Source organism: Cyprinodon tularosa, unplaced genomic scaffold, assembly GCF_016077235.1.
Source record: "Cyprinodon tularosa strain WSP-4 unplaced genomic scaffold, ASM1607723v1 ctg249, whole genome shotgun sequence".
Classification (NCBI taxonomy): Eukaryota; Metazoa; Chordata; class Actinopteri; order Cyprinodontiformes; family Cyprinodontidae; genus Cyprinodon; species Cyprinodon tularosa.
The window spans coordinates 1,233,880-1,257,309 of record NW_024038924.1 but is presented as its reverse complement, the minus strand read 5'-3'; the positions used below and the strand labels follow the sequence as shown (position 1 = coordinate 1,257,309).

The 23,430-nt window shown below is 38.2% G+C and overlaps 2 protein-coding genes across 5 annotated transcripts in view; one reads left to right on the top strand and one right to left on the bottom strand.

The window, feature by feature from the left end:
* Positions 1 to 5,712: 5,712 nt before the first annotated feature.
* LOC119785427 (keratinocyte proline-rich protein-like) lies at positions 5,713 to 7,237 on the bottom strand. Its single transcript, XM_038288109.1, has 5 exons — positions 7,176 to 7,237; positions 7,056 to 7,105; positions 6,422 to 6,977; positions 5,930 to 6,253; positions 5,713 to 5,855 (listed from the first exon to the last, which is right to left on the bottom strand). The coding sequence occupies exons 1-4, from the start codon at positions 7,190 to 7,192 to the stop codon at positions 5,953 to 5,955; spliced, it is 924 nt and encodes a 307-aa protein (XP_038144037.1). The 5' UTR covers positions 7,193 to 7,237; the 3' UTR covers positions 5,713 to 5,855; positions 5,930 to 5,952.
* Positions 7,238 to 10,123: 2,886 nt separating this feature from the next.
* rusc2 (RUN and SH3 domain containing 2) overlaps positions 10,124 to 23,430 on the top strand; it is a 36,828-nt gene continuing 23,521 nt past the window's right edge. For all 4 annotated transcript variants that reach the window (XM_038288118.1, XM_038288117.1, XM_038288115.1 and 1 more), the window contains exon 1: positions 10,124 to 10,282. The gene's annotated coding sequence lies outside the window, so the exon portion shown is untranslated. The remainder of the gene's footprint in view (positions 10,283 to 23,430) is intronic.

Here is a 23,430-nt window from a genome sequence, read left to right as displayed (position 1 = left end):
ATTGTTAATGAGATGTTTGTCCCAAAACTCAAAACTGAAAGAATTGTATCCACTATACCTTTTATCTAGAAAGCACAGATGTTTAAATATATGCATCCATTTGTTAGCAAAGGTTGTAGGAAAGTATAGTTTTTCTTTATTTTTGAAAATATGGCTGTTGTGCTTGTTTATTTTCCTGTGGCAATAGTGTAGATCAGGCTCGGACTGGGAACGATTTTCAGCCCTGGCATTTTTCATTTACAGCGGCGCCCCCGCCAGATCTCACTGCGAGTCTAGGTGGCATGTGGGCAATGGTATGGAAAAATGGCCACCCTTAGGCAATCACTGGCCACCCCTACCATTTTTTCCCCTGTAATACAGACGGTGGCAGCAGTAATACTCTGAAGGAGAATGTTCAAACTTCTTTAACTTGACAACTACTTAACAGAAACACTGGTTAATTATGCACATCAGTACACAAACATTAAAGATGATAGATACAGAATTTTTTTTCAGAACTAAATTTTGAATTAAATTGCTGCAGGAAAGTATAGTTTGTCTTTATTTAGAGAATATGGATGTTGTGCTTATTCCTTTTGAAACACTGTAGATTGACCCTGAGGTTCTGGTGCCTTTCAGCCACCCCTGAATGTACATTGGTTTTTGACTGGCCACCCCCATTAGGATTTTCTGGCTATGCCTCTGACAAATGTTTTACTCATATCCAAATATTTCTCACAGTAGTTCCAGTTAATGTGTAAAAAGCGTGAATTCTAACACCATTATTTTCAACAATCAATTTATTGTCAAATTTTAGTTTTAACTCAAAAAGTTAGTGTGGTATTAACAGATACAGCCTAGTCCCTGAAAAATAAAATATACCATTTCCATTAGGAGGCTTAATGTTTATTCAAACATTTTTTTTCCCCAAGAACAAAAAATGCATTTGGTATTTTACCTACAAACATCTAACCTGAGGTTTTACAACCCCATAAACTTAAACATTTTATCCAACCATAAATAAATGAAAAGGGTAAAGCTGTTGGCTGTCATTGACCATGAGAGACCTGGATCAAAATGTAAAAATAGACCAAGAAAAATAAAATCTTGTGTGGCATTCAAGTCTTCTTACTTCCACATTTTAGATCAAACTAACCCTAAAAGGGGGAAAAAAAATAAACACTGTAGAAAACAATAATCCACTCAGTCATAAGGATAAATATGCTTCACTTACCTGGATAAACCATCTGTTCTTCAACTGGGTTCAAAAAATTTGCCTTACTACCAGATTTGTGATGCTATCCCCAGGCCTGAGGATTTGGTGCATGAGTTTTAGGCAAATTGTGCTGGTTGTCTGACCTGTAGGGCTGAGGCCTTTGCTGGTTGATGGACATCTGTGATGAGGGGTTTTGCTTGTATCCATCTCTATAAGACTGAGATCTCTGGGGAAGAAAATGTTGCTGGTAGGAAGACCCCTGTGACATCTGGGTTAAGGGCCATTGTTGGTGGCCAATTATCCCATGGGGTCTAGGCAACCGCTGGTAGTTAGATCTATGATGGAAATTTTGCCCGTGGCCCGTCTTAAATGGCTCAGATATTAGTGGCTGATGTTGATTGTAGTGGTGTGGGGCCTGTGGCATAGACATTTGTGGGGATGTTCCATCTTGGTGGCTTAACATGTAGAACTGAGGGTTCTGCTGGTAACTTGGTACCTGAGGGTCAGGTGTTTGGTGGTCGCTGGGACCTTCGGATTGCATTTTCCTTAAATTCATTGGCTCAAGCCTTTGCGTCTCCTGTACTGGTTGGTGACCAGGAGCCTGGAACTGAGATTTCGGTTGATAGCCTTGACCCTGGAGCCCAGGCATCTGCAGTCTTTCTTGGTCACTAGGTGCCTGAAACTGAGATTTGGCTTGATAGTCTTGATCCTGCTGCTCAAGCATCTGCAACTGCAGCCTCTGTTGGTGACTGGGTGCCTGAAACTGAGATATTTGCTGGTAACCTGAACCATGGAGCCCAGGGTTATGTGGGAAAACTTTGTGGTAGTGGCTATGTGCTTGGGGTTGAGGTTTCTGGAGGCCATGTTTCAGAGGCCAACTTCTCTGGTTATTATCAGACATTTGTGGGAGAGTCCTCTTTTGTAGACGAAATGCTTGCGTTTTATTTGTCTGTTGGTTCCTGGGTGCTTGGAAGTGATGTGGTTGAGATCTTTGTTGATAGGCTTGCACCTGAGATGCTGGCTCCTGAGGTTTTAGTCGGAGGCTAGGGGATTTTGGCCATCTTCCATTTTGGTAGACGGCCATTTGAGAATCACCCCCCAGGAGCTGAGATCTTGGTGGGTGTCTGGATGGTTGGGGTTCAGGTATTGGTTCCTGGTAATGGCTCAGAGCCTGAGGCCGAGTTCTCTGGTATCCATTGGATGCTTGGTGTGAAGGGCTTTCTTGGTAGATCTGTACCTGGAATTCAGGATTCTGGTATAGTCCGTGTGCCTCATGTCCTTGGTAGTTGCTAGGCATCTTGAGCAAAGACATCTCTTGGTAGCTTGGCCTGGAGTATTTAGGCTTCTGTTTGCCAATGTGCCCAGCGGGCTTCTGGGTTTGCAGTTGCTCATAATGTTTGGGAGCCTTGGGCTGTGGCTTCTGGTTGTTTGTATTGGCCTGCACACCTGAATACTCATTGAGGCTAGGAGCTTGGGGATGTGGCTCTTGGTAGTGGTTGGGTGCATGGCGCTGAAACCTTTGCTGATAATTACCAGACTTGAGTTTCTCTCTCTGGAATATATTAGGACCTCTGGATTGAAGATTTTGCTGGTAAACATGCACTTGGGGAAAGTGGTCAATTTCAAGATCTCCAAGCTGTGGAATATACCTTGGCTGGTTATGAGGTATTTGTGACCCCGGATTCACAAAATGGATATCAGGATATTGTTGATGATAGTTGAGAACCTCAGACCCGGAAGTGGAATCCTGATATTGGGGCATAAGCTGGTATCCATAAACCTGAGGCTCATTTCTCTTAGCAGAATCAAAACCATGAGGAAAAGCTGTCAGTCATTCAAAAAAAAGGGTTAGGGTTAGTCTGCCCAAGATGAGTACTTTTTCAATCCAAAAAACATGAATTACAGTTAAATGTGCAATTGATAGGCTTACATTCAATTCTTGCTTGGAGCTCTCCAGTCAACAGCAGCAGCAGTAGAACAATCCTAGAAATAGATCATATACAAACATAAATATGAGCTTCTCAAGAAAATGTTTAGTAGTAAACTCTGAAGAGAATTGACAAAATAGTTACCACTGAACCTACCCCATGGCTTTGCATACAGCTGTAAAAAAAAACAACTAGAAATACCAATAAAGCTTAACAAAGTATCTTTATCTCCTTTCCATAGAGCAGGGAATCAAAGAATTTCTCTGACTTGATGCAAACTAGTCAATAACTGCTTCTTCATCCTGAACACTGAGAACAGGTGGAACAAATGAGGACAGGTTCTTAATGATCTGCAGGTGTTCTGAAAAAAAAAAGGCTCCATATGGTGGCAGTAATGCACACCTATAGATATTTTACCTACCTCCATAACATTTTACAAGAAGAAGAAAAAATGTCTTTTGAAAGAACACATGCTGGGTTTGTAAAAATGTTTTTGTCAGATTGGAATTTGGATTTTTGTCAAACCAATCTTTAAAAGACAGCCATCTTTATTAGAAGAGGGGGTCACACTTTTTTAGTAGTGCAACAGGTAGAAATAAGACTAAAAATGCAATTTATGCTCCAAATGAAATTTCATTAGTAAGCTATAAACTTGATTTTGATAACTGGATTGATTGAGTTTCTGACAAATCCTCTGTGAGTCCAACAAATGGTAAGGAGCCATGATCAACTTGCCAATATGTATAAGAAATATGTATCTCTTTAGAAGGTTTAACTATTATTCTAACATGTCATTTGTCAGCATAACTCCAAAATAAAAGATCTTTATTCTTTGGCTGTATTAGATTTTTTTTTCTAGAGCCAGTGCTATTCCATCGCTTCTCTTTTGCTTAATTTTTTCCCCTAAAATTGGTTAATTAAAACCTTTTTCCAGGCTATGTAGTGTCATCAGTTTAATAACAGCACATGAAGCCAAAGCTACTTGTAGACTCCGTCTGAGTGGGATCTATGCATGATAATCCCTCTGAAATGATCCAGCAAAGCACAGATGCCAAAACATCTGTCTCTGTATGTTAAATCTCTGGTCATGCTATGTAAAGAGATCCCACTTGCTTTTGTACCTAAAAAAAAAAAAAATGAAACAAGCCGTTAGTGTTGGGTCATGGGGGTATCCTGTTTGAACATGTTATTCCCTTTATGTCACTAGACAAGAGCAGATACAAACCTTAGATGTTACAGTTCTTAATGAGCTCAGCTCAACACAAGATGGAGTTAAACAATCCTGAAAGTTGATGGAAATGTTCATCACAGAAGGTAAAATTGTATTTGTTAAACTTACGATGGATCCTCAAAGTGAACATGTATGGTGTGGATCAAACTTTCCATTTATAAGCTGTTCCTTTAGGAATTATTGCATTTAACCCATATTCAAGCACAAACTTATTACAAGTTGGTTTAATTTAAATGTACAGCAGCACTTTGCTACTGTACCTTCAGAGAAAGCATGTCACATTCTGCCATCTAGAGGCAGAATGTCATAAGTGTTTATCTTTCAGGGTCTGATCGAAACAGGATTATCAATGAAGATGAAGATCCTGCAAAAGTCCTACATAATGAAAACCATACATACTTCTTGCATTAGTTTCAGAGCCTTACGGTCCTCCTTTAGAATAGTGGTATGCTATTTTTATTTTATAAATACATTTTTTGAAATGTTTTCCCTTCCGGTCAATTTCTTTTTTTGTTTTGCTTTCAATCAGCACATTCACTTAAGACACAGTAGTAGTCATTCAAAATGTCCCCACTTTCCTTGATGGGCCCTTGGCTGGTCTCCTACAATTCCTTTTTAATCAATATTTGTACTAAAATATTCCGTCATGATTTGTGAACATTAAGATCTAAAGAGAAGCATAATCTCCTGGTTAGACCTTGTAATTCAGTGAAAGGGTGGAGTCAGAGTAAATAGATATGCAAGAGTGGGCGACTCCAGTGGCTGGAAGTAGGACAGGATTTTGCAGGGAGTTTGAGGGAAGTGGGCTGCCATTCGGCTCCCATTTGACTGGGAAGGGCCATTTTGAATGGCTGCTACTGTATGCAACTACTGCTGATAAAAGGTCTTCCTAGTCCTGCTCAAGAGGTTTGAATTTCTCCAGCCAACAGCTTTATTAACTCCATTGACGTTCTGCACAACTCTCTGGATGCAATTAGCCATGTTGGATCAGTAGGACATCTAAAGACAAACTGGCTTAGGATAACCTCTGTTGGTCACCTGTGCTTTATATGTTAAGAGTAGAGTGCAGTCTGTCAAAAGGTTAAATTAATTTAGCTGAAAGTCTATTTCATTAGAGTTAAATTTTAATTTCAGGCTTTTTGGAGAAAATGTATTGGAATAGAATTGGTGACAACAGTGCCAATAAAAGCTCTGCATCTGTGCCTACAAGTCTGAAACTTCACATCCAGAGGTGTAGTTATGGATGATTATCCCCCGGGAAACTTCCATGACCGAGGCATTCAATAACCAATGGGATCAATCTTGGATCTTGACTCATTAGAATTCCTCCATAAAAACAGATCCTTGAATCCAAGTTATTTCTAAACAGTGCCTTTAATCAGTATCAGAAAAGCTTTAAAAAAAATGAAGCTTCTGTAAATTAATGTATTAGCTTTTATTTTCCAAAATGTCTGGGTTTGGTGTTGCTTGTCAAGAAGAATTTTCTGGAATTCTTCTTTGTCTGTAAAGACAAAATCTGTTAGTTGTGATCCAGAGTGCACTATAATGTTTGAATGTAAAAAATACTGTACACACCTCCTTTTAGCCAATGCAATTATTTAAGGGCCAAATTTACCCTTAGGAATGAAAGAAGGGCTTTTCTCGCTGAACTGGTATCCAGGATGCATTGACCTGATTAAAGTTGGTAGGTTTCTGATCTGCTGGTAGCGACCCACATTTTGGGTCTGAGACCTGAGGTCTGGCTGGTAGCTGCCCTTGTGGTCGAGCCGGGACCTGGGGGCCGGCTGGTAGTGACCAACCGGATTGGGCTGGGACCTGGGGACTGGCTGGTAGTGACCCACCTGATTGGGCTGGGACCTGGGGGACGGCCGGTAGTGACCCACCTGACTGGGCTGGGACCTGGGGGACGGCTGGTAATGACCAACCTGACTGGGCTGGGACCTGGGGGCCGGCTGGTAGCTGCCCACATGGTCGGGCCGGGACCTGGGGGCCGGCTGGTAGCTGCTCACCTGCTTGAGTTGGGACCTGGGGGCTGGCTGGTAGCCACCCAGATGGTCGGGCCGGGACCTGGGGGCCGGCTGGTAGCTGCTCACCTGCTTGAGTTGGGACCTGGGGGCTGGCTTGTAGCCACCCAGATGGTCGGGCCGGGACCTGGGGGACGGCCGGTAGTGACCAACCTGATTGGGCTGGGACCTGGGTGCCGGCTGGTAGCTATCCACGTGGTCGGGCCGGGACCTGGGGGCCGCCTGGTAGCTGCTCACCTGCTTGAGTTGGGACCTGGGGGCTGGCTGGTAGCCACCCACATGGTCGGGCCAGGACCTGGGGGACGGCCGGTAGTGACCAACCTTATTGGGCTGGGACCTAGGGGCCGGCTGGTAGCTGCCCACATGGTCAGGCCGGGACCTGGGGGCCGGCCGGTAATGACCAACCTGATTGGGCTGGGACCTGGGTGCCGGCTGGAAGCTGTCCACGTGGTCGGGCCGGGACCTGGGGGCTGGCTGATAGTGACCCACCATGTGGGGCTGGGATCTGGGGGCCGGCTGGTAGTGTAGTACATTGGACACAGCCTCAGAATGAAGCTCAGGCCTCCTGGCATCAGAATTTTCAAATCCATAAGCGGAAGCTGTCCAAAAAAGAAAATTTAAATTCATAATTGAGGAGAATATGCAGTTTTCTGAATTTGTATTATTACTTGTCTTACTTCTTATACTTGCTTCTAGCGCTCCAAAAAGCAGCCATATCAGCACAACACTAGAAAACAAGATATTTTAGATATATATTCAGTTCATTCAGACAACATAAAGAAAAGAATATAAAATACCATAAAAGCAGCCTCATCACCAATGACAGCACGCTACTGCAGTCACACAAACCCTTCTTGCCTTCTGAACTGCCATACCAGAAGATGTGTCGTCAACTCATTTTAATTTTTTAGACAACCAATCAGAGCACTCGCTTTTAATTGATCAATTTGAAGCAGGTGACATAGCCAAACAGAATGCTATAGATATTTGGCTTTTGCTGCTGTTGCATGCTCTAGTCTAATCGGTTTTATTGTGCATCACAGTTTATCATCAAATGTGGATAACAGCAAAAATCTAACAATAAACTCATTTTTTGACTGATTGATGCGCAGTTATGATTCTAAAATACCCTGTTTTGTGGATGTAATTTGAAAGAATGGCCAATAGGTGGAGCTAATTTGATATAACAGAAAAGGAGCTTGTTGGGCAAAGAAATTTCTCATTTAAAATAAGTGTGCACAGATGTGCACTGTATGATCATCCTTTATAGTTACCAGAAGCCTTTAGGCTGTTTTTACGATAATGCTGTACATCCTGGTTTTACAAAAAAGGTGCATTGGTTGCTATGACAACCCGCCTGCTTAAATCTTAAACAACTTTAATAATTAGACATTTTAGAACTATTTCTGCCTCCTGTAGTATTTTTAAATGATCAGCATTTACATTTTGATGCAATTAAGGAGGAGAAAATGACTGCCTCAAGCTGCCTTCTGAAATAGGATGGAGAAAATTAACTTTTCACTTTGCTGCCACTTTTTACCTTCTTGCATTTTGTCCTTAAGGCCAGTGTTTGACTGAAGGTGCTTCTTTTCTTACCTTTCTGTCAAGTTGTCAAACTCTTTGTGCATCTATGGTTGCCTGGTGTAAAATCCAGATATATTGACTGCTGCATGCTCCTCTCAGTGTAAATCAGTCCTACTTGATGTTTCTTCCTCATCACATGCCCACCCAGTATGAAGGGCTGTTGCAAAATGAGTGAGTGCTGCAATTGCCTAGATTTCCTTAGAGGAAAACCCTAAATACTAAACGGGATTGTCTTTGAAACTGCCTAACTGGATTTAAACCTCTATGTATTAAAACATGATTTCTGGAAAATCATATATATATATATATATATATATATATATATATATATATATATATATATATATATATATATATATATATATATATATATATATATATATATATATATATATATATATATATATATCTTGTCATTCACACACAACAATAAACAGTGATTAGCCAACGTGGGTTTTAAAACTGCAAAGCTTTGTCTTGACTTCAGCTGAAAATCAAACGCGCATCTACACAGACCAGTGTGATGCATTCGCGAGCGTCAGACAGCTATGGTGCATTCAGGAGCATGGGACATTTCAGACTTACAAGGAAAGAAACAAAAACGGAACAGAACTCATAAAATAATGTATTTATTCAGAAACAGTGTGGGCTTTCTTATAATACTGAATGCTCTATAATTGTGTTTCTGTTATTTTTTGATTATGCACATCTGCTAGCTTTTTATTCTAAAAAATCTATAATATTACAGCAGCAAATTATCAAAGTTTTACAAAAGCCTGTTTAAAAGCTCCAAATGAGGCTTCGGATCGTACAGCAACAATTACACTGTCATTGTTTTACAGGCAGAATTTGCATTTGCTGAATCTTGTCTTTTAAAAGTGATGGATATACAGGAATACAGTCATACAAGTGTAAACTCCTCTCAGATAGAACAGGATGCAATATTTGGCAATTTCTATTTTAATTTTTTAATTTTTTTTTTTTTAATTCAATGTAACATGGATGCATAAATACATCATTTTATTTCAGTGTTAAATTCTGTTTAAAGTAACAGATCATTAAAAATGTCTCCTGACATTTATTGGTTGATTTTCTTTATTCGGACCCCACTGATTTTTTATTAGTTACCCATGGTTTTATGTTTCTAAATTTATTTCACGTCATGTGCGCCATCCAATGCAGATCATTGGTGCCATCCACATCTAGTGAAAACTAGTGTAATTGGATGAGTCATATAACGCAAACACTCATTGGTTAATTAAAGGAAATCATCAGAAGCAAGCAGGTGTTCTTCAAACTGTAAACGTGAATTGTCTATGCCATGCTACAATGCTGGATTCAGAAAAACATGTCTAAATGTCTGAAAGGTCGGACACAGCGAGAGCATATCGGGAGATGGAGACGGAGACCAACAAGACCTCCCTCATCCTTGACCCTATCTCAAAGAATTTTTTGAAATAGTGGAAAAATTGTGCTTTCAATTCATATAGTGTTATCTGGCCTTTTTCTTAAAGGTTACTTTATACTTTTATACTTTAAGTAGTTTTTGGAGCACATACTTTTTCACTTTTACTTGAGTAAAGAGGTAGAGTTGATACTTCAACTTTTACCAGAGTGTTTTTAAACTGCAGTATCTATACTTCTACTTAAGTAACAAATGTCTGTACTTTTGACAACACTGCTAATACATAACTTTGTATTCTATCCGTCTATATCATTCACTGAGATTATAGTCAGATTTTTTCCCATATTAAACTGAAATAATATTTAAAAATCAGTTAACTTTTTTTTTTTTTCAGTGGTCCTAGTCGTCTTCCATCGGTTATTGCCTGGCCACCCTTATATAAAAGAAATTCTGGCTACGCCTCTGTATAGCAGTACCAGTCGCCAGAATGTTCTCCAGAATACTGAATTGTGTTGAAGGAACAAAGACACATTACCGTACACTTCTCTGATTTTATTTGTAAAAAAAAATGTAAAAGCAATGAAGACAATGATCATCTGTTGTTTTGAAAACAACTACAGAAACAATAAAGAGCGTTTATTTCTGTCTCAATAATCATTTTAGAAGGTGATCTTGTCCCTGGTAGAGGTGACATCTCTACTGACTGTGGTCCTGTCCCAGCCAGGGTTAGATAATCCGGTCAGGGGCCAAACAGTGTGAGCTCAGGCTGACGTGAGGCTCCGGGTCCCTCCCATCCTCCCTGCCTGCAGTCTCTCTGTCTCTCCGACGGAAAACAACATTCCTAGCATCCCATCAGCTGGGTCTCAGCTTTGGTTTCTATCGAAAACTGAACCGTTGCAGCTCAGTTCGTACAAGGTAAGGACATAAATGTTTATTTCTGATGTTTTTTTTTTCTTTAGTTGTTTTGTTTAACCGCGCGAGGAGACACAACTAGCGGATGGGAGAGAAAAGGCTCCGCTAACCATCATCGGTACAGAGGCGGATAACGCAGTTTAGGTTTCTAAGCCTAATTTTATTATTATTTATTTTTTTGGGTTTATATATCTCCTAACAGTAAATAATGTGACACTGTAACAGAAAGGTGACCTTAAATGTAGCTGAAGGCGTTTATGTACTTGTTCTAACGGTTTGACACGTTCACCATCTGTAGGTTTTTGTTTATTTTTAGATTAAAGAGACGCTTTGAATCCCATTTTAATCGGTTAGGTTGTGTTTGAACAGAGTCTGTTTGTTGGTAGGGCAGAGTTTGCTCGTTCAGCGGCCTGCTTCCATTTCTTATCTCCATATTGATCCCAAATTACTGGAATCATCCTCGGTAGAAAAATGGCTGATGTTTAGAAGAATGTGGGACTGCGACTTACGATATAGTCCTTCAAAATAAAAGCATGTAAACTTTTATTCATTTTCCAGCTTCATTTTGGACAGAAAGATAAACTTACATTATTAAATATTTTTTGCTTTTATTTAAAACCTGTTTATTAAGTAAAACTGCACTTTTGTTTGGTATTTTATCAATAGGGATGGATACAATGGAGGGATAAGTGAGCAATTGAATGAGTGTGAACTAAAAAAAAAATACTATAGGAAGTTTTCATTTCTCATCTTACCAACCAATCAGATGTTTTTGTTTGTTTGTTTTTTTAGGTGAGAATCTAGCTTTTTTTTTGTAAACTTAAAAATCCATTAAACAAATCAGATCTCTTAAGTTGAACAAAGCTACTTCCTTACCCATAAAAAAATCCAACAGTCCTCCATTTCCCATGATTCATTGTGGTCAGAGCGGATTGGTCAGGCAAGGTTGAACTACAGTGGCAAAAACTGATATATTATGCTTTCTTTGACCCAAAATACACTTTAAAGATTTTCCTAAAACCTGAACAGAACTCAACAAATCCCCAACGTAATGAAGGCAACCAGGAGTTTTAAATATATTGACTTTGAAGAGGCATTTATTTGATCTTGTTGCTGTTGATGATAAAATGTGTCCTGTAATTTAAGAAGTTTCCCCAGCAGATGTTACTTATAACTTTGCGAAGATAATTCATTGAAATGGTTTGTACTCTTTTATTTTGAAGGCAGTTTGTTCCTCTTCCTGTTATGTCTCTGCTGGTGTTTTAAGGCCCTTTGCAGAGAGCATGGTGGGGATGCAGATTACTGGCTGATCTAAACAACAGTATGTTTATATCAGGGCTGCAGGATTAGCATTTAAGCTTTGAAACCTGAACTGATTCACATTAGATGGATAATCTGTTTAACTCCTCAAATGATGACATTGTTTTTCCTTAAGGTAGTTATCATATGAGCACAGATTTATTTTTTTAATTGTTTTTTGGTTGAAATTTCTTTCCTTCAATGTCTTTTTTAATAAAATGTGTTTTGTGTTTGTAAAACCTTGGACCTTTCAGATGGAGCATTAGTGCGTCTGACGCAGACTTTCTCCAGCAGGTTTTCTGGTTTTCATCTTAAGCCATGCTGTGGGTTAGAGCGCAGGTTATCTTGCCTGGGTGATGCTGTGGTGTTAGATTAAATTAGGTAATCTCAGGAAGAACGGACAGGACTAAAAAAAGGTGATCATGTTATATAAACTACTCTTGTGCTGGGCTGACTGCCTGTTTGTTCCTCTGATTATTGGATGTTGCTTATTGTCTGAAGCAGCTTGCATATGATTGCTTGACATTTTTTTAATTTTTGCAGCCATGTTTTTTTATTATCTTATCTTTTCTTATTATTTTTCTTATTAACTTTAAGATTATTTAAGATGCAAAGTAACAGATGCTTGAAATACATAGAGAGAGCAGTTTTTGTAATTTGAAGACAACTTTTGAAAGTGCATTTAGTTTTTTCTTCTGGCTTAAGTTAAATAAAGGGTTACCAAAATATACACCGCCCACACATTACCACAGCGTTGTGGTTGGCTGATATATTTCTATGTCATTCAAATCATTTTGGAGCCTTGATTTAAAAGAGAAATCAGCCCGTGGTTCGGTAACGTTGCCTTCAGGCTGAATTCCAGCTTTGTGTCTTTTACAAATACATCAGAACCCGTCCTGTATAGCTTCAGTTTAAGGAGTTTGTTCTTATAGCTGCTGTTTTAACATCTTTTTTGTTATCATCCACAATGTTAATTTTAAAGGAGGAACTTCAAGAGTGTAAAAACTTTGTGGTTTCTCACCGTTGCGGCTATTTCATTGGCTAAAGTGGCTAAAACACAACTTTGGTAGGTAGGCGTGCCCTTGGTGTCGCTTTGCTCAATCAGCTCAAAAGGTTCTTCTTTCCTCGAACAGATTTGATGGGAGCAATCCCAGATTAATAATGTGTAAAAACTTAACTTGAATGCTTCACGTTGTCACTCTGGCTTCCCAGGTTAGTAATTTGGTTCAGAGCTGATAAACTTTTACTCCTTATTCCAGATGTATGCTGTTTATTAACAGAAGAATTTCTGCAGAGCTGCAATCATTGCACAGACTTACTGCTAAGATTTTGCAACAGCATATTAAATAAGTACACACATATATATATTATTATTATTTTTTATTTTTTTTACAAACGAAGTGCTTCTACAACTCAAACTAGATTTAAAAGCTTCCGCTCAACCCAGAATCTCCTGACAGTGACTCAGCTGTTGTGCATCAGCTGCATACAGTCTATCAGTCAACAAACGGACCAAGTTCGTGTCCTGGTTTTAATTAGATCCCCTCCCAGCTTCAGCACGGGCCATCCAGACTCATACACGTTTTTTACTAATCGGGATGTCAAACTGGAGGTTAAAGTTATATCAAATATCAGATCAAATTCATACAGGTAATTTAATCAAACACTGTTTCAATTTACAACATTAACTCAAAGCAATATATTTCTAAAGTAAATACTGGGGCTGCTCTTATATAAAGACTTGCTAAAATTAAGTTATATTAAATTTGTGTATCATTACAACTTATTTTTAGAGCCCCTTTTGGCTTTTATTGTGCAGTTTGCCATACTAAAGCTATCACTTAGAAGAAAAGGCAGAGTTTGCATGTATAAAAACAGATTCTGGGATACATTTTCAGTGGTCCAATAAGTGGGAGATGTTAAACAGAGCAAAAAGGTCTATCTAAAGAACAAACGGATGTTGATTTAGCACTAGCTAACAGCTGCTGGTGGGGAGCATCGCCATAGTAACATATTTCTGCTTGTATTTAGGATGAATGAAAGCTTAAAGAACCTTCTTTGTGTAATAATAAAATCTAAAGTACAGCGAAGTTTAAGAGTTGATGGTCTTTGGTTGTTCAAATTTCCCTGCGGAACTTTTCACAGCCTGTTGCCGCGATGATTTGCTCAATTACCAATAAATAAAAAACTATTACAATATATAAAATACATTTTTGCTGTGCTTTATTTTATACCTGAAAATGGAAGCTAATTTCTGAAGCAAACGGAAAGTGATCTAGAAAGTCTGATTTGCATAGAACTGTAATGAATAGAATCAGCTCTAACACATTGATATTTCTATGCTACATTGTAGATCTTGTTAATCCTTCATATAGTTATGTCTCCCATCAACAATGTAGAGCTGAGATTGAGGGGAAAATGAGCCTTGGGTGGATTTTTCTCACTTATGGGGCTTAAAGCAGTTTTGGCTGCAATGTTACAAGCTGAAATGCTTCCATTTGTTTCTTCCAAAACTGTTTCAGATTTTAATAGTCTGAAGAGTCATCTGTTTCATTTCCTCTTTTCAATGCATCTTCTTTGATGATCATAGATTTTCTAAACAGGTTTTTCTCTGACAGAAAGGTCCCAGTGGCAGTTTTCTACTGGTTCTATAAAGCAAACACCAAACAACCAGTTGAAAAATTGCTTCTACAGGGAATGTTATATCTCCCTAAGGGTTCCTATATACCATGTCTGATTTATAAATGCTGTATGAAAATGCTAAAAGGTATGCTAATGCTCTATATGGGTCCTATTATTTTTTCTTATCTAGTTGGTAATTATTAACATTCCTGCAGCAAAGAGGTAGAAACTTCAATAAATTTCAAGCTGAATAAATTTTTTTGTCTGTTTGTTTTTTTGTTTGTGTTATAATGAATAGAGTTGGAAACAGTATTTATAGATTCAGCTGAACATATAAATTGTGGTCACAGTTTCATTTGGTGCAGGGCTCTAGTTTAAGTCTTTTAACATGACAGAAACCATTTCTGGTTCCATTTTATTAAATGTGAGGGTTTCCTGCCTTTTGCTTAATTCATTGTTTGTAATTACCAGCCAAATGAGAAATAGACTTCTTAAAAGACCCAATTTCCAACTTAAATTATTTTTTTTGTTTTATTACAAAACAACAGCTGGAATACCCTTAAATATAAGTACTGATTCTATTGAATATTATTCAGCCTTAAAGGTGAGTTTTAGAAACCATAAATGCTTGTTTCCCTCTTATAGGTATGGATTTCTCTACAGTTAAATGTTTCTGCGTCAACAGGACACATCATTGGCAGCTGAGCTGATCTCTGCAGCATTACAAGATTAGTGCCTCAGCAGCGTTTAGCCACAGACCTTTTTCTGAACCGCCGCTGAATCGGTGTGTCAGCCAACGTGTCCGCTCCTTTTTTTTCCCAGTCTCGGAATGTGTCTCTCCATGTTATGTAACCGAGGGGCCTCCAAAGGCAGGACATGCAGTTTCCCACTGCGTGTTTGCACATCTGCCTTTAAAACGTTTCTGTGACGGTTTTGATGTTATTCCGGAGTGGCAGAATCTCCACTGTGTGCAGATATAATATAAGCCATATTGTGTTTTTGCAGTTTTCCTAAAAAGCAACTTTAGGCTGTCTGGTCGACAGCATACCATAAAAAGACTGTTGATGCTGCATAAGGTTGTTTATCATTTACAATTTACATTGATAAAGCTCAGTTGGACCTTATTTCCCTCTTTCTTGTTGCCTTTATTGGTGTGTATTCTGCAGCTGAATAACTAAAGCATCCCTAATTGTTTAGATAATTTCCTAAAAATGATTCAAATTGTATTTCTGTAAAAGCAAAAAGCATTAAAATGGATTCTTCATGTATTTCCATGAGATGTTAAGGTTGACCAAAGATATTTCCTTGTTTCTGGTGGTGCCAGTGTTTATAGTTTTTTCTCCCGTTGGCTGTGATTCCTTGAAGTTTCTATAAATTGTGAAAAAAAAATCAGTGTTGTAGATCTACAGTAGCTTTGAAAATAAAACTCACACAAATGCACAGTTTCTGCCCACCAGCTGTGGAGCTTAATTTTCTTCCTGAGTCTCAGCTTGCAGTGCCTGACTGATTTAAAGGCCTGATAACAGTTCTGTGGAGCCGTGTTCGTGGCCGGGGAATGCATTCCCGGCCTGCTCTGTATTTCAGCCTTGTCTTTGTGACTGTGAAAGAGCACTAGGAGCAACGAGGACGTCGTTAATATCCTGTGGGTGTTTTCACTCTGCTGTGCTGTGGAACTGAACAGAACTGTACAAGATCACAGCAGGAAGTAGAGCCAAGGAGGGAAATTATACATGTGTGGAAATTTCTGGATCCTAAGATGCATTGAGATGCAGAAAGGGGAGGCTATGCAGTAGTTTGATACTTTAAAGCAGGATCGGGCTGTTTTCTTAGGATTTTACAAGTATAAGTTTGATGTTGGGCTATAAATAAGGTTATTCTTATTACCGTGCAAGATTGCAGTTTATCACTGAACAATAAAAAGTGAGCAACCATACTATACTTAATTGGACTGTCCAGCTTTATAACACTACGACTCTTCATTTGAAGGGCTCTACTTATTTCATTTGGCCATATTTTTTAAAGAATGTCATTAAATATATTTATATTTATTTAACTGTTTCATGCTTTGATTTACTTTCATATCGAATAGTCTCTGATCAGTTGCATGTTTTAACTCCATAAATACCCATTGTAATTATTTAAGTGTTTTCTCTTATTTTGAAAGAAAAGAAAAAAAAATACAAATTGATTTTTTTCAAATTCTCTTTTCTCATCCCATGTATAAAAATTGTATTGGATTTTTTAAATTATTATTTTTAAGAGATACCCTTATGAACCTATAACTTAGTATATATGTTCTTATTTATATCAGTTTTAATCTGTCAGGGAGGTGATTGATGGGCTGCTGGACTGAAAGTTGTACATTAGGGACAGAACACCCAATTAGGGCTCCCCATCAAAACCTTTCTGGGAATAACAAAAATGTACACTTAATGCAAAAAATAAAATTATGAAGTTGCAGTGTGTAGATCTACTTTTATATTTAACACACTAACTGGCATTCTGGGGCCCTTTTCAAAACTGTGTAAAGGCATGCTGTTCCTCTAAGATTTTTATTTTCTTCCTTCCTTCATCTCTGAAAGGTAAAAGGGTCTGGCACACATTTTCAATGCAGTGGTTAGTATTATTGTTTATGTTTGGAAACTTAATAGAAAAAGTAAATCAATCAACTAAAATATACAGGAAATGTAATATACCGTAATTTTCAGACTATTAGCTGCACCTGAATATAAGCCGCAGAAGCCAAATTGCATGATTTGTACATATACAAACCGCACCGGACTATAAGCCGCAGGTTTTTTTATGTTTAACACAAACTGTCTTGCGCTTGCAATGTCTGTCTTTCTCGCTGTCGTTTGGTCTCGTACCACTCGTGGTGGAAGTCTGCTTCTGGAGGACCTCCGCCACTTGTGTGTAGAAGCAAATGTGACGTCAACATGGTAAATGGTAAAATTTATAGATTTAGGTATTACCCTAGTGGCCGTTAGCTGTAAAAGTCCATAGATAAGCCGCATTGTTATATAAGCCACAAGGTCGAAAAATGGGGAAAAACTCACAGCTTATAGTCTGAAAATTACGGTAATATGTAATATCTTTAATCACCTACTTTATTACATAAAAAAAGCAATGGGTTAAGCACCTTCAGGTTTTAGAGAATGACTTCCTAGTTGTTGACCACAGTAAATCTTTCCAAGCAAATTTGCCTTTTATTACGACAGGCAGAGATGTCAACAGCATTAATATTTATTATTCAAGTAGAATTATAAATCCTACTGTTTAAAAACACTTTTTTAGAAGTTAGAGTATCTGCATAAGCTTTTTACTCAAGTGAAAGTACAATTTCTAAAACTACGGTACTTTAAGTATAAAAGTAAAAGTAATGCAGCAAAAATGGTTAATAACAGATGCTTTAAACCTTATCCTGGTTGCTGCTCTGCCCTATTAGAGGAACATTTTGGATGATACTTAATTTTCTTAGTTATATAACTAATGGCAACAGTGTCAAATTTAACATCGGATCATCTTGGAAAAACTACAACTTCAAAGTTTTATTTCACAGAACAAAAAAAGTCTTAAAATGTCTTGAATTTAACTTGACTTATGTTGTAGTAACCCTATATAATGTTCAGATGTTTAGTTTACATTGTTGATACAACTCCTGAAAATTACTCTGGTGAAGAAATGTCGGGCAGTTCCTTTTGTACAACCGGTCTTTTAACAATTATTCACAGAAAATAATTTTGTAAATAAAACAAACATAAACATTACAAAACGTAGAGTATTCTAGGTGATTCCACTGGGGGAGTGGTCCCTGCCAACGCTTTGCTCTGGCTGGATATAATACCTGTCTCTAGTGCCAACTAGGGGTGGGTATTGCCAAAGAAGTCACGATTCGATTCGAATCACGATTCACAGGCCACGATGCGATTCTATCACGATGCATCACGATACTTGAATTATTGCGATGCATTGCAATATTTTCTCCTCCATGTTTTGTTTTTTAATGACTCGGCGCAGTATCCCACGGCCGGAAATGCTTGTGACACAAGGCAGCGTGCGTCAACACATTTGCAGCGACATCTACTGGACTGGAAGTTGTATTACACTTGTTTCTGGCTGATGTTCGCCAACCATTCATGCAATTTTATTTATTCATTTTTTTAAATCAATAATCGATTCTTGGCATCAAGAATCGATGCAGTAGATCACGAAAATTAGAATCACGATGCATCATCATCACGATTATTTTGCACACCCCTAGTGCCAACTCTCTGTAGGCATTTGTTATACAAGCTTTTCTAAGCTCTTCAAGTTCAAGCAGACAAACAGCAGAGGAGGGAAGCTGTAGTTAATCTGTGAAGGAAAAGCCGGCACAGAGGTCATGTTCTCATCTTAGGCTCCCTGAGAACCCACAGCCATCCCTTGGGATTGGCCGATATCTCTGCTGCGTGCATGTTGTTTTCCTTGATCAGGAAGCTAATCAGCTGAGGTTTTAAGGGTGCATGAAGCAACACATTTATTGACATTTTAAACAATGTTATGCTGATTTAGAGAGTCCAAGTTTTATTCAGAAGACATGAACACATCCCTTTTGTTTGGTGTAGAAATACAGATTAGTGGCTAGTTATTGGATGGATTGGTCTAATATCAGCATGGCAGTTGTTTTAATTGATTAGAAATGCTTTTATAAGGCTGAATGTAGATTAATATCAGACATTTTTTGTTACAGGCCCTGCGCTCTTCTATGTAGGGTGCATGCATTTGCTCATGCTGCTCCGCCTTCATCAATATGTGGTCATAGCTTTCTGCTTGAATCACCTCAACATCTCTGCAACCCTTAAACAGATTAAGCTTGTATAGACAGTAGATTGGGCAATAAAGTGGAGGTTGCTTCTGTAACGACGTCTTCACTTGTGTCTGTGAAATCATCCACTAACTGCACTCTGGAACGGTATATTTTTCCTTGGTTTGGATCTCTGTGTTCTGTTTGGTCAAACATTACAGCAGTGGTTCAGACAATGGATTTCTCCTTTGGAGACCATTTATTGCCCGGTTCATTTCTTATGGTTGAATCATAATGAACTGTACTGAAGGAGATGATTCCTGCAGAGCTTTATATATCATTCTGGTTTCATTTACGACCTCTTGAGTGTGTCATCAATGTGTTCTTGGAATAATCTTGATAGTCCTGCCAGTCTTTGGAAGGTTTTCAGTTGGTTTATTGTTTCTCCATTTCTAGGTGATTTTCCAGCTTTAGGTTTTATATGTTCTGTTGCTTTTGTAATAAAAACAATTAGATTGACTCTTAAAAACTCTGTTCCCACTCTTTTAACCAGGTCTTTTTACCAAATAACCCCGTCATTGAAGGTTGTCATACTGCCGTCAGTCACAATGTGGTTTTCTTGGTTTCTAAACACAGCAAATGGCTTTTTAACCCTTTCCAGACTGATAAATATCAATAAGTTTATTTATAACCTATTCCTGTACTTAGATTGTGTCATAATGCATGGTAACTTTGGTGCTGGTGCCTATATCTGGCAGTCTATGGGCGAAAGGCAAGGTACATCCTTGACAGGTCGCCAGGCCATTGCAGGGCCTTTTTGAGACCTTCTAAGTCTATATTCTATTGTCCATTGAAGTGATTTCTTGATTGATTGATTGTTCGATCATCTTTATCGATCTCACAGTGGAGAAATGTACTTGTTACTTCAGCTCAAATAGTCAAAGAAGAAGAATCTGCTAAAGGAAGAAAAAAGTGCATGGGATATATACAGTGCGTTCACATATGACAGCTGTTTGTTTTTTTTATTTTTTATAATAGGATCATTATACATATTATATACATATTTACATGTATATATACATATTATTTTGACATATTTATATGATATACAGATTCCTCGATCCTAGTTGTCAAACAATGGTAGTAATGTTCGGTGTGGTGAATGACATGACATTGTTCTATTTGTAAGGGAACTCTTTGCAGTTTTTATCATTTCTGTGTCCAACGCAATCTTTTTTAAAAGGAGTTTTGCTATGTTTAATGTGTTTTTGCCACTTTCAGAGTCATGCAGTGACCACATTCAGGGCTGGATCAGTGCCACTGGCAGAATTGATCACATAATGGTTCACAGTCAGACTGGGTCATAAACCTCAAACTTCAGCTTTGGGTTTTAAATAATTCTGTGCCTCAGCTGTCAGTCTGTAAAGTTCAAAGACAAACGGGAAATTTCTCTTTATTTTATTATAATCTGCATTGACACCAAAACCATCTAACACTTTTGCCAGGTATGGAATCCCTACCATTACTGTGGTGCCATTTCTCCCAGTAAAGCTAGCTTTCATTTCTTTAGAAAAATTACTAAATTGTCTAGAAGCATTAAAAACTTAGACTTAGACTTAGACAGTACTTTATTGATCCCTTGGGACGACTCCCTCCAGAAATGAATGTTACCAGCAGCTTACAGGGCAAAAAAAGTATTAAGTTAAATTAAATTAAAATTAAGCAACAAAAAAGTATTTAGTTAAATTGAATTAAAATTAAGCAAAATACAAATAAATATGGAGTTCACATTTTACAGAAGACTGTTAAATTGCAGTATTTCCTTTCTTCAGCTCCCCCCAGGCCTCTTTAGCAGTGCTTGGGTGAACCGGAGCAGCAAACAAAAGCTGTATTTATACTCTTAGTAGAGGGAGGATGTGGAGCATATGAATCCCTATGCAGACAGATACTGACTGCACCATTGGGGCAAGATGGGACAAGACAGACTTTAAACAGAGCAGTTTAGACAAGTTTCTGATTGTGGTGCCATATTTCAAATAACATGTTCCTGAATTAATTTAATCTTGGTTGATGTACAAGCATAATTCTGGTGTATTCTAACTTATGGCTTCCACCAGAGTAGAAGTGTCTGTCATAAATGCATAAGCTTAGTTTTTAAAGCTTAACCCTTTAACTGCCTGGTCAATGAAATGGTTTACCATTTGCACAGCAAAATGCAGGTAGGAGAAGCAGCTAAAGGGTTAAAGATGAGCTAAAAGCAACTTTTAGACTTTGATTGTGGAAAAGTATGGAGCCTTGACAGAAAAACCTGTACGAATACTGAGTCCTGAGTTGATCCTGAGTTCCTAACTATCAGGACTGGTTATCCGTCACCAATTTTATACAAGAGCTGTGCTATAATTTTACTAGATTACATTCCCTAAGTTATCGGAACTTCATTAATTGGGATCTTTACCCTCATCTCTGTCAGTGTGAATTGTGTCTCATTGGTTAGAGTCTGCTGCCTGCTCTTTAACCAGGCTCTATATCCCTAGAAGTACAGCCCTGATGATCTAACAGGGCGGACGTCCTTTGTTTCAGCTTTGTTTCCCTTTCCTGAAGCCTTAACTATAAGGTACTTCCCTGTGCTCACAGGCTGTCCTATTTCCCCAAAGGAACTATTCGGTTCAGGACTAGGGAAAGCAAATAATAAGCTAAATCCCTCTTCACTTGAGCTCCTCACTTTCGCTTCTTATTGGACAGTTTATCTCTCATTGTTTCCTTCAGAGTAAACAAACTGTTACTTTCTCCCACATATATGAAAAAGTGACGACTTTATGCAAAACTGTTTAAAACACTGGTTGCCTCTCCAAGCTAAAGCCTCAAAGATTGTAAGTCTGCTCAGTCTGTCAGTTGGATTTTAACTTTATGTCCAATGTATTTCATCTTGGAAGGTTATAGAGGATCTTTTAGCATGTAGGTAGCACTTTAATTAAACCAATGACCTTTACTTGACTGCAGATTAGGCCGGTTGCTCCTTTAAAATCTTTTAGATTTAAGCTCTCCACTTCCATTCGCTTAGAAGTCTGAGCTGAATTTATTACCGTAAATGTGTTCACAGCTCTTCACCAGAGCGCCTGGTGAAGAGCTACTTCTGTCACTCTAAAATAACCCTATGGAAAAGCTCTACAAGCATTTTACTTTACAATTTACTGCCAATTTGCTTTCCCATTTCAGAGCATTTAAAAAGAGATAAGTGTTGAAAGAGGTGAAGAACTTGTAGCTTGGTTCTGATTATAGCTGCATTCGCTTGCACTCAGATATTTATTTCTTTATCCAAAAACGAATGAGATTCCTTGACATTTTAGGATCTGCACGTCCCCTCTGCCCTATCTACATATAAAATGTTTATGGTCCAGATTTCTCCGGTTTAGCTTCTGTTGGTCTTTGCCTCTGAATATTTTCTGTCTTATCTGACTTGAGAATTTCCTCCAACTACTAAGAGAAACAAATCGCCTGAACACATATTTCCACCTTTAAATTTTCCTCAGCTATAGACCGGGCATTAAACCATTACACTTTCATTACATAAATGAATTACCCTTTTAAATAATTAACCTGCTAAATCCTCTTGTCACAGCTCTTCACCAATTTGTTCTTAGACATTTTACACAATCAACCTTTCTGACCCTACAGCTTATCCCTTAAACTCTTTGCCGTTCCCTCTGTCAGGTATTAAATTTTACTCCAGCCTTTGTCCTGCTGATTAAGCTAATGCTTATAGTGATTCAACAACTCCTGCCAAAGGAATAATTAAAGGACCAAGGCTAAATTAAAATTAAAATAGATAATTTAAAGCTGAAATTAAGTACATGAAAAAAAAATTGTAAGGTTTTCATGGCTTTGAATCGACATCATGTGGAACCACTAAAGGAGGATTTAAGTCTTTGATCTTAGCTGTGCTCCACATCCAGCAAAAGAAGCCATTTAGTATGCTGGTTATGGCTGGATGATAAAGCTTAGAAATCTAATTTCCACATTCTTTTTTCAAACCAAATTCACAGAGTAGTTTTTTAAATTGATTTCTTTCCAAAAACGTTAAAAACAATGCAATGGACTTTGTTTCCAAGTATGAATATGTTTCGCTTCCCTTCCGGGAAGCTTTTTTAATTCAAAATGTCAGAAATAGTGTTGAGTTTAAGGCTTTATACGGTGGATCAAAGCAAAGCCTTGCTTTGGCTTAGAAAACATGCAAATAGAACGACAGGGTCTGCCTTTAGGAATGGGGGTCGTTTTGTTTCTTTGTTTACCTGCAATATATGATCCTTTCAAATTCTCTGAAAGATGGGTCGTTAAAGGGAATTGTTGGGCTGGCTGAACAGGCGAGGTGCTCTGGTCCCCTGTAATGGGATGGGGGTTGCGATGATAGCGGGAAGGAATAGACTTTTTTTTTTTATAGATAAAATAA

What these genes read in the sequence shown, in the direction of transcription:
- LOC119785427 (XM_038288109.1), bottom strand. An exon ending in GCTAGAAGCAAGTATAAGAA is followed by an intron (nt 6,978 to 7,055) that starts GTAAGACAAGTA and finishes TTTTTTGGACAG; the next exon opens with CTTCCGCTTATGGATTTGAA. An exon ending in AGCTACCAGCCGGCCCCCAG is followed by an intron (nt 6,254 to 6,421) that starts GTCCCGGCCCGA and finishes GCCGTCCCCCAG; the next exon opens with GTCCCAGCCCAGTCAGGTGG.